Here is a 12,185-nt window from a genome sequence, read left to right on the forward strand (position 1 = left end):
TACATACAAAATTGGAATTTTCGTAGCCCACAGATTTATGGCGACTCCACTGGGGATTGGTTTCTCTTTCCGAAAATTGATGAGCCCACAATTTTCGGAGCCCACAGATTTCCACAGATTTCTGGCGACTCCACATAATTTATAAATCCTATGTCTTGTGTCTCAATGCTCTTTTAAAATATTTCAGAGAGTTCTCAGCATAGTTGCTAATTTATGTGTTAACATAATATAATAATTTGTGTTTATACCTACCATATATAATAGGAAAGATTAAATGATATTCGCTTGATTACATATAGCAAAAAAATCCCCATCTAGCTCGGCGAAAAAGCAATTAATATAGTTTCTTATATATCTTCTCTCTGTAATTCTTATAATAAAAGTAAATAATGATTATATATAAGGACATAATTAAGATGGAAATTAATATTATCAATATATCCAAAAGTACCTCAACCACTCTTGGCATGTTGATAAAATATAATAATTTGAATTTATACATGCCATTTCTAGCTACCAGGAGAGATTAAATGATATCAATACATGGCTTCTATATATATCATGTTTCTCATATATATATATATATATAACATCAAAGTTTTATTGAAAATTCATTCAAGAAATAAAATAACTTTCACCAAGTATTTGATTCACAATCAATTGTTTCTTCCTTTGAAGCTTATTATTTCTTCACACTTTGAAAGCCAATGTGTTGCAATTTTAACTTTTAATTTTTTGTTGATGACTTGATTATTATGTTCATCGATATAATATCATATTATCATGTCATCCTAAAAGAATCTTATTGGTGATTTAAGTCATTATTTGCATCTTTTTATAGAAGATTAATTGTTTGTTGATGATATTAGAAACCTAACCTAGCTAGGATGACATGAATTTCTCTCTTCTTTTATCCTTTATCCATTATTACCATAGCTGTTAATTTTGAGTCGCATCAAATTTAATTAATTTTATTAATATTAGAAAACTAAACAATATTAATGTTACCTAATTCTATCATTTCCACCTCCTAATTGTATCTACCATTTAATAAGTATATGTGTTCTATCCTCTGTCTATTATATCTATTTGAATTCTGAATCATCTAATATATTTTCAACTATATTCAACAAATGTTACCTAACATTTTCTTTTATATTCATTTATTAAATGATGAGGACTATTACATATGAAGAATGCATTCCACTTGAGGCAACTTTTTAGATCGAGATAGAATCTTTTTACGGGTTGTTTGATTGGGAAAATTAAGAATGTGATGCATTCTGTTCACTTCCCTTTACAAACATTTTTTTTATTTGATTTAAGTGAAGCAAATGCAAAGTAAAGATTTGACTTTTTTTAGTACCTCAAGCACCATATTTTTCCTCCACTGGGAAATCTCCCTCATCGGTTGATTTATAAATCCTGTGTCTCTATGCCAGTCTTTGCAACACCTCCCTTGCCAGTCACGTCATCATAGCTTTCGTGCTCTTAACCTTGTCCATTGCCGCCCCCTTCTCCTATGCCCATCCCATCGCCTTCAATAGGGGGGGATGGAGGTCGAAGGAGTTGTGGTCTACATAGGAGGCCATATGCGGTTTGTGATTTATGATAGAAAAGGTTGAGCGCCAAGTGAAGCTGTTGAAGACGGAGAAGGAAGATTAGGTGGAGAAGTAGGTCATGCCTTTTTTTCCCGGCTCGACTATTGAGTTGCGGTCTATAGAGGAGGCCATATGTTGTTCATGATTTGTGATTGAAAAGGTCAAGCATCGAGCGAAGCTATTGAAGATGGAGAAGTAAGATGAGATAGAGTAATTAGGGCTTTTTTTTTTTGGCTCGACTAATCAATAAAAGCAATACCACAAGTGGTATGCATTCCTCGTAATAGTCCTCATCATTTAAGAAATGGCTATATAAAAGAAAATATTTGGGTTGCTTGGTTGGGAGAACTAGGAATGGGATGTATTATGTTCACTTCCCTTTTCATTTATTTTATTTTTTTTATTTAACCTTAATTTAGGTCAACAGTTTATCTTAATTGACCTGAATGTTCCAAAAAAGAAAACTCAATTTACCGAGCCTACCGTTGACTATGAATTCTCCAACCCCATTTTCCAAACATCCAAAAAGTTTCAGAAATCACATAATAGAGCTGACCAACATGAATCAAAGTCGTGATCTAATCAATTCCGGTTGAATTAATTTTCTTATCTACAACTGATTAGCATTGAAGTTTATGAGCTATGCCTTAATCAGATCAGATAAACCAACCTAATTATAACTTTTTTATTTTTTGGGAAAATTTGGTGCATAGCCCATTTTATTAAAACTAATTTTCTCAGAAAAAAATGAAATTCATTCTATAACTATTTTAGAATGAAATCAAAAACAAAACAGAGAAATAACCAAACAAATACTAGGAGAAGGATAAACAGCTTTCAGACAATCAAAACTAGTGAAGACATAAGTCATCCAATCGAGCCAAGTCATCTGAGTGAATGTCAGTCTGTAGGTTCCAACCATAGGGTCATTCAGCAGCATACCAGCAAATTCGAAATAACAGTGGTTGTCAATCCCAGCCTCGAAAGATCAGCCTATATTTATGTAATTATATTTCTATAAATGATTTCATTTAGTTGTGATTTTATTTTTGTCGCTCGGATTCGCTATCTTTTGGGGCTATAGTTTAAAGAAGATGGCCTATATTTAGACATCTAAGAGACTCATTAATTATTAGATTAATATAGGCAATAATTTTAATTAATGTAAATGAAGAAAATATATCATTAAAAGAGAAAAAAAAAACATGAAGGTATTGCTATAGTTAGAATCCAAAGCAATTTTTATATCTTGATGCTATTACTATCATAAATATTATAAATTTAGGTTTATATATTATATATCAAAATTATTATAAATATTTATTTTTAAATCATTTATATCAAAATAAACAAATTATATTATTCATACATCACCAAAAAATAAACTCAAGATTATTATAAATATTTATTTTTACTCTCTCTCTATAAAAATTGGAGAGAGAGAGAGAGAGAGAGAGAGACGTATCATTTTATATATAGGGCATAATGGGACAGTAGCACAGTAGGGCACCGATATCTTGAATGTTGTTGTGTTGCAATAGCGAAGGGATTCCCAATCAAAAATAGTATTATTAAAGTCCCCAAGCCAACTAGGATTAGAGGAGGAGCCCTCCAACTTCTCCTGGTCATATCTATAAAATTAAAATCCCCAACAAAAATTCATGGTTGGGAAATATTATTGGCCAGCTCTCTAATATTGTTCCAAAGATATTTCTTGTCATCCGGAGAATTAGCCGCATAGATAACAGTAATAAAAAAGGAAGTAAAAGAATCTAAGGAAATCTTTCCGTTAATAAGCTGGAAAGAAGTAACAACGGGATTAAATCCCATTTAACCCAAATTCTACCCGAAGAGGAGACATCAAAATTGTGACAGTTACCTTCATTCTCAAAAAGCTTGTGAGAATTAACAAACCAGGAATCAAGTGAGAATTGTTGAATTTTAGCTTCAATAACACAAAACATTTTCAACTTGTAACTGTTAATAAGATTTTTACATGCAAGGATTTTATCCAGCCTGTAAAACCTCTCACATTCCAACAAGCAATAGGAGGAGGAATCATTTGGATTTTGATGAGGAAGGTTTTGCCTTTTTGGCAGTTTTGACTTTATTGAATTTTTCAGCAGGGGAAGGAGGAGGTTTAATCACATTAGAAGAAATATGTAACGGTGAGGGATTTTTCTAGAGGTTTAGTACGAGATAAACCAGTTCTCTGAGAGGAAACGTCTTCCGTATCAGAATCTTGATGTGGCTCAGATAGAACTTCGCAATTCAAAATATTGAATTTATTGGTTATAGGAATATACGGAGCCAATTGAGTATTAATATTGAGACTAGGTTCATAGGAGGATAAATCTTCTGTGGGAAAATTAAGATTGGGGATACTGAGATCCTTTTCCACAATGGCTTTAGCATTTTGAGGAGGGGGTTGTAACATATCTCTAGTATTTTCCTACTGACTGGGAGGTTCGAGGTTAGAAGGAGAAGCGGGTTTGGAATTAGGGTCTTCAGAAGCAGGTGTCGAAACTAAAGGAGGAAGCTTAGAGACCGTGCGGGGTTGGTAACGAGGATGTCTACTAGTACTCCTACCTCTTAGAGAAGGTAAGTTACTCGTATTCAAGGTTTGTTTTTTGCTTGGGATTAGAAGGGCAAATGTTAGAAGAATAGTTAAGAGATCTGCAAGATTAACAAGGAATCAGTTTCCAGTGATAAACCACATTTAGAGTAAAATCCTCTCCATCAATATCAAATGGAATTTCTTCCGGAAGTTCAGAATATTTAGAAATCAAAACACAAATCATGGCAAAATTTAGACGAGTTCTTTGAGCAGTAAGAGAATCAACCGCAATCAGTTTTCCTATATAACTCGCAATTTTTGAGAGACCCGATGAGGTCCAAAGAGCAAGCGGTACATCTAAAATTTTTTACCCAAATCAAGATGGAAGCAGATTCATCCCTCTTTGGTTTGAATTTTGGAGACCATTGTTGAAGAACAAATGGTTTACCAAGGAGAAGCGAGGGACCTCCAAACCAAACCATATTGTAATAATCAATATTATTGAATTTCAGTAACAAAAAACCATCAGATATCGAGAGAAGCGAGAGATACCCTTAAGATTCCACAGTTTTTTCATGGCTGTAAGCAACCTCTCGTAATAAGGTCTCTGACTTGTAGAGTAACCGATAAGAGACAAGTTCCAGAGAGAAATACCTTACGAGAGATCATCTACTTTAAATAAAAGTTTATGATCCGGAGGGATAAACGACACAGGAAAAACCTCAGCTTGAGTTACTGGAGCCGATGAAAAGTTATTCGTCCAAGGAGCCAGAGCAACTCATGAAGATGGATCATAAACTTTTATTCATACATCATCGAAAATTATAATTATTTCCCTAAACCCTAAACCCTAAATTAAAATTATTGCCTATATTTATCTAATAATTAATGAGTCTCTTAGATGTCTAAATATAGGCCACCTCCTTTAAACTATAGCCCCAAAAGATAGCGAATCCGAGCGGCCAAAATAAAATCACAACTAAACGAAACCATTTATAAATATAATTACATAAATATAGGCAATAATTCTAATTAATGTAAATGAAGAAAATATATCATTAAAAGAGAAAAAAATATGAAGGTATTGCTATAGTTAGAATCCAAAGCAATTTTTATATCTTGATGCTATTACTATCATAAATATTATAAGTTTAGGTTTTATATATTATATATCAAGATTATTATAAATATTTATTTTTAAATCATTTATATCAAAATAAACAAATTATATTATTCATACATCATCGAAAAATAAACTTAAGATTATTATAAATATTTATTTTTACTCTCTCTCTCTATAAAAATTGGAGAGAGAGAGAGAGAGAGAGAGAGAGAGAGACGTATCATTTTATATATAGGGCATAATGGGACAGTAGCACGACCGATATCTTGAATGTTGTTGTGTTGCAATAGCGAAGGGATTCACCAATCAAAAATACTATTATTAAAGTCCCCAAGCCAACTAGGATTGGAGGAGGAGCCCCCCAGCTTCTCCTGGTCATATCTACAACAATTAAAATCCCCAACTAAAATCCAAGGTTGGGAAATATTATTGGTCAGCTCTCTAATATTGTTCCAAAGAGATTTCTTGTCATCCGGAGAATTAGCTGCATAGATAATAGTAATAAAAAAAGGAAGTAGAAGAATCTAAGGAAATCTTTTCGTTAATAAACTGGGAAGAAGTAACAATGGGATTAAATCCCATTTAACCCAAATTCTGCCCGGAGAGGAGACAACAAAATTGTGACAGTTACCTTCATTCTCAAAAAGCTTGTGAGAATTAACAAACCAAGAATCATCGAGTGAGGATTGCTGAATTTTAGCTTCAATAACACAAAACATTTTCAACTTGTAATGTTAATGAGATTTTTACAGGCAAGGATTTTATCCAGCCTATTAAAACCTCTCACATTCCAACAAGCAATAGGAGGAGGAATCATTTGGATTTTTATGAGGAAGGTTTTGCCTTTTTGGCAGTTTTGGCTTTATTGGGTTTTTTAGCAGGGGAAGGAGGAGGTTTAATCACATTAGAAGAAATCTATAACGGTGAGGGATTTTTACTCGAGGATTAGTATGAGATAAACCAGTTCTCTGAGAGGAAACGTCTTCCGTATCAGAATCTTGATGTGGCTCAGATAAAACTTCGCAATTCAAAATATTGAATTTATTGGTTATAGGAATATTCATAGCCAATTGAGTATTAATATTGAGACTAGGTTCATAGGAGGATAGATCTTCTATGGGAAAATTAAGATTGGGGATACTGAGATCCTTTTCCACAATGGCTTTAGAATTTTGAGGAGGGAGTTGTAACAGATCTCCAGTATTTTCCTACTGACTGGGAGGTTCGAGGTTAGAAGGAGAAGCGGTTTTGGAATTAGGGTCTTCAGAAGCAGGTGTCAGAAGTAAAGGAGGAAGCTTAGAAATCGTGCGGGGTCGGTAACGGGGATGTCTACTAGTACTCCTACCTCTTAGAGAAGGTAAGTTACTCGTATTCAAGGTTTGTTTTTGCTTGGGATTAGAAGGGCAAATGTTAGTAGAATGGACACAATTCACAAGGAATCGATTTCCAGTCATAAACCACATTTAGGATAAAATCCTCTCCATCAATATCAATCGGAATTTCTTCCGGAAGTTTAGAATCTTTAGAAATCAAAACACAAATCCTGGCAAAATTTAGACGAGTTCTTTTAGCAGTAAGAGAATCAACCGTAAGTGGTTTTCCTATATAACTCGCAACTTTCGAGATACCCGATGGGGTCCAAATACAGGGAATCCGACTGACCTCAAGATCCCTATTAAAGTCGATCTAGTCTCGGAGTCAAGTTTAGTTATAATGAGAATTATGTTTTATGGAAAGTCGTGTTTTATTTGGCATGGAATCCATCTTTATCAATATATAACAAACACAGAAACGTTCATTGAATTGATGCCTTCGAGATTGTGAGGATTTAAATATTCGGACATTCGCTGCGCGTTAGGTTTTTGTCTCCTCAAAACCCCTTCTCGCAGCCCTTAGGGTTTTTCGTTCGGGGGGCTTTTGCCCCTTCTTCCTGGGGATGATGGCTGGAGAATATTCCGATTTTCCCCCTCTTCCATCTAGATCGCATCATGGTCCATCTTCATTAGTTGCTCCGGCTCCTTGGATGACATAGGAAAAACCTCATTTGATTGGTTTCAATATAACATTTGAATTACCACTCAAATTTGATTGATAAGCGGGATTCGAATTGGTAATCGAACTACGGCCTTCGCCTTCTCCAACAATTGGCAAAACATTCTTCAATAAACTAAGAGAAAATCACCAAACAAAAATACTCACCGCTCTCCAAGCAAATCTAGATCTCATATCGTCTCTGGAATTGACCCTCTAGAATAGGAAGAAAAACAAAGCAGATCGTCTCCGTGTCACCGAACTCATCGTCCTTATACTCGTAAATCATCACGTCCAAAATTTTCCATGCGCCGCGTCATTCACAGCAACTTAAAGCGACAACATATCATAAATTAATAAACTGCAATCCCCTACAAGTAGCGCCTTATCCATCACCGATCTCAAATCATGATAGCATAAACACCTAATAATGCCAGGGATTTGAGATTTTCGCTTGATTGATGAGCGATTGCTTACCTCATATAGTTGTAGGGATGGACATTAATGTTTTTCATACCGTTGAATGCATTTGCCAAAGATAAGGCTGACTGAAAAATAGGGATCTTGAGATCATCAAAAGACCGACAGTTTATGTGGCCAAATCATTTAAGACAATTGACTCTATCTAATCTTATCAAGCATTAAAGCTACTCCAACCTTTTTCACGAATATACTAGTTTCGCATTGTCTCTAAGAATAAATGACACTCATTCACCTAAGGATCCTCATCTATTAAAATAAAAGCAGCCAAAACTCACATTCAGTCACCATATTTTTTTGAGATAAATGAGATGTTAGTTAGATTTCTTACATATTGTGGCTTATTGCCCTCTGATGTTGGTGGACTTGGCCTTGTTGATACGACCAGGGTGATGAAACAATAGACTCTTCATCGTGTCTACCTTAATCACCTAGCCATTAGGAGACTTTGGTTAGATAAAATCTAATTTATCTGATGAAAAATGAACTCCTTGGTGCAAAATAGTGTCAAGCGTTTTTCCTAGTAATCTATCTACTGCAATTGCGTGGCAAACATATTTGTAATTATTCATAGCAAATTTTGTAAGAAAAAGAAATTTATAATATACATCAAATTCAGCTTTAAAATATCAAATTGCATAGTCCTCATACATAAATCTAGAAAAATATTCAACAACTACAACAACAAGTCTTTATCCCACTACATGGGGTCGGCTAAATGAATCTTTTTTCTCCATTTTTAACATAAACAAAATCTAATACATCTACTCTCCCACCTAGGTCATCCGAAGGCCATCGTATTATATTTCAAAAAAATCATTCAAAAGCTTAGCTAAAATAATTGGATAAAAGAATAGAATTAAGCAGTATAATGCATAATATTTTATCTTTCATTGTATTTATATTAATTCAATACAATTGCTTACCTGAATGCATAATTTACATAAAAGAAAGTATTGATTCTGCTGACTAATAAATCATGCTTCAACCACCTTACTTTGCTGGAGAGGTGAGTTTATTCTGATCTGGTTCTTGCTTCAGTGTTGAATCCCCACCCATCAGTTCATGGAAAGCTTCTACTTTAACTGGAGCAGTTCTCATATTAAATGCATTCCTACACCAATGAAATGGTCTTGCAAGTGTTAAATCATTACAAAAAAAAACACAAACTATTTGGATTCAGTTTGGTTTGAAGGAAAAAAAAGAAAAAAATATGAGGAAAAAAAGAAATTAAATGCAACTGATAAAGGAATTGAATTGAGATTATGTTTCAATCAATTGTTTGGTCGAACAGAAATCTGAGTAAAAAATATTTTTTACTGGTTGATGAGAAATTAAATTATAATGAAATAATAAAACATTCACTTTTTTTTTTCACCAGAACTCAGTAGAAAACTGTCAATTCGAGGACAAAAAAATGTATTTCTTCATTCCATGTAGATACATTTAATCATCAATTAATTATAATGAAACCAACCACTACTGATTAAATTGTGAAGTAAAACAAATTTTCATTCCCAATACCTTCAAACAAAATATACCCGTATATTTGGTTTGAACTTTGAAGAAGTTAGATAGAGGGTAAACGCATTTTACTTCATAGTGATTATTTGTTCTCAAAGTGATTAATATGTAATTTGATTTACCTAAGGAATAATAAATAAATGTATTTTTCATTCTACAAGAATCCAAAGCTCAATTTTTCATGAATTAAACAAGGTCAAAATAAAAATCAATTGAGTTCTCCTCAACCAAACAAATATGTGACCATCTAATTTCAATTCAACTTCATTTCTATATCTATTTTATTTCTCATTTTCTCTATTTTTTAATTAAAAAAGGCCCTTAGTGTTTAGTCATCTGTTTGAATCATGATAAGACTTACTGAGCCAACTGTGCTTGAAGTTGAGGAATCTGAATGGACTGAAGTTGTTTGAAATGTTGTCCAGATTGTGTAGGGTGATTTGCCATAGCCATCTGCTGTTGCCTCAATTGCATCTGTTGTTTACTGAGAGCATTGAAAGTGTTTGTATCGATAGGTCCTTCCATTATGTTCTCAATTTTGACATCTGCCATAGGCTGATCTTTGTCCATAATCATCATGGAACGAGGCGTGGATACTTGCTGACGCCTCAATTTATCCCATTGTTGTTGTTGTTGTTGTTGTTGTTGAAATGCTATATTTTGTGGGTGAAGCATATTCATTTGGGAATGCATTTGCCTTTGAAGCTGGAGGTGGCATAATACAAATTTAGGAGCATTATTATAATAGTCATGATGATTAAATCTAGTTATATTGAATTTGATAAAAACCAATAAAAAAAATATTAGTGAATAAAGTAGATTAAGGAAAAAAAAACACCAAGGAAAGTTGTCATATACTTATAACGCACTTACCATATCAAATAGGCAAACATAAGATTGAAAAATATAATTCTGAAAATTATTAGATCCAAAACAAAATAAAATTAAATACCTCAATTATATAGCTACATATAGATTTGTATCCTTAAGCATATATGATTGACATTAAAATTAGGTTTTATTTGGTTCAGTGAATTCAAAATTCAAATTTCAATTATCCAAATAAATACAAAGATTGAAGACGAAAACATCAAAATTACTTAAAGCTACTGCACATGAACCCATACCAAACCGTACCTAATAAACAACAAGTTGTAGCCGATGCACGCGAGACATAAGATCACCACCAACTAAATAGGAATTTTTTTTATGTACTGCCACATGCCACACGTGTGGAACCCGAATCATCCACAATGAAAGTCTATATCCTGAAACTTAGCTAAGCCTTATTATATTTGGCTATTCAAAAAACAGTACACTCCATTATGAGTCTTGAATCGGCTGCCAAATAAGCTAAATTGATACTAAGCCAAACCATATAAATAACCAGTCTTTCTAAAACCGGACTGAACCGACCGGTTCGACTAATTCGATCGTCAACAGGTTCAGTTGATGGCCCGGTCAAGTAGGAAAATTGAATTTGCATTGAATCGCTGCGAATTGGTTTGAACCGTCAAATCAACTAGTAAACCGTCGAATCGGTTCTGGTTTGGTTGAACCAACCGGTTCAATAAATCTTATTTTTATTTAAATGTTTTTTTAATATTAAAATTCTATTTTTTTAATTTTAAATATATATTTAAATGCATATGCTTATTTATGCAAATAAATTTAACTAGAATATAAAATTGCTAACTTGCCAGTAGCCATATCATGCAACATTATTTGAAGCTTGTGGTTTGTGCTTTACACTATATAAAGAGAACCACTTAAAATTTTTGCATGACGTGGGGTTAAAAAACTGTGAGAATTTTGCATAATTTAAACTATCAAATTGTTTAGGATGCAAATTTGGGTGAGAATATGTATAATTTATTAAAGTTAAGAACATAAGTTCTTTTATATAATAAAATTTATATATTATATTATTATTTTTATTAAAAATTATATTTATATTTATACATTTATATTATTAAACTTTTTTAATTTTAAGACATTTATTATACATAAAATTATATTTGTAATATACATATACTGACACTAATGATCAATCGAGCTTGTTCATTAGCTTTAATCAAAGTGCTTATGTATTCTTTACTAAAACTTTAATTATTCTATAATTTAAATTATATTTGAATCATTTTAGTATTTATTAGATCATCTGGTTCAACCTCGATTCAACCCTGTTGAACCATCGAACCGTGAACTTCTCATTTCGGTTTGTTGTCTGGTCCGATTTTCACAACATCGTAAATAACCAAGCACTAAGGTATAAGACAACAAGAAGTTCACCTAGGTGTTCATTATAAGCACATCTAGGGGTGTAAGTGAGCCAAGCCGGCTCGTGAGACGACTCGAACTCGACTCATTAACGTGCTCGCGAGTTGAGCTTATTGAGCATGTAGTTCGAGCTCGAGCTCGTATATTAAACAAGCTCGAGTTCGAGTCCAAACAGACTCGACTCAAAAGCTTATTGAGCTACAAAATTATATTATATTATATTATTTTCAAGTATTAACTTATATTATACAATATAAAGTAAAAAAAAAAACCTAGCTACATCATGCCCTAACTCATTTCACAAAACCTACCATCTTCGGCTTCTCAAACGTAGTTTGCAGCTTCGTCTTTCACTTCATATTCGGCTTTCATTTGAAGAGCAGTGGCCGATTGCGACTTCGGCTGTTCTCTTTCGTGTGATTCGTGCGTTAGGTTTCCTTCCCTTGTAGGCATTTCAGACGACTGCGATTTCCGGCTATTATTCTTCTTCTCCAACCTTCACCAGTAGTTCCTCGTCAGATCTAAGATAATCTTTCATGGACTCAAAAAATCTTGCAATTTTTTTCGCTTCCTATTTTCTCTATTCTCT

At 33.2% G+C, this 12,185-nt stretch overlaps 1 protein-coding gene across 10 annotated transcripts in view; it reads right to left on the reverse strand.

Annotated features, from left to right (window-relative positions):
- Positions 1–12,185, reverse strand: part of LOC110100995 — a 43,508-nt gene that overhangs the window by 16,297 nt on the left and 15,026 nt on the right. For 9 of the 10 annotated variants that reach the window (XR_003700949.1, XR_003700951.1, XR_003700948.1 and 6 more), the window contains exons 5-7: positions 9,678–10,021; positions 8,719–8,906; positions 8,124–8,223 (exon numbers count right to left, since the gene is read on the reverse strand). Coding sequence is in view for 1 of the 10 variants with exons in the window: in XM_020828728.2 (XP_020684387.1) it covers positions 8,786–8,906; positions 9,678–10,021 (465 nt within the window). In the remaining 9 variants the exon portion in view is untranslated. Of the gene's footprint in view, positions 1–8,123; positions 8,224–8,633; positions 8,907–9,677; positions 10,022–12,185 lie in introns of those variants that run through there. The other variant, XM_020828728.2, reaches the window with a different exon arrangement.

Source organism: Dendrobium catenatum, unplaced genomic scaffold (assembly GCF_001605985.2).
Source record: "Dendrobium catenatum unplaced genomic scaffold, ASM160598v2 fragScaff_scaffold_627, whole genome shotgun sequence".
NCBI classification, from domain to species: domain Eukaryota; kingdom Viridiplantae; phylum Streptophyta; class Magnoliopsida; order Asparagales; family Orchidaceae; genus Dendrobium; species Dendrobium catenatum.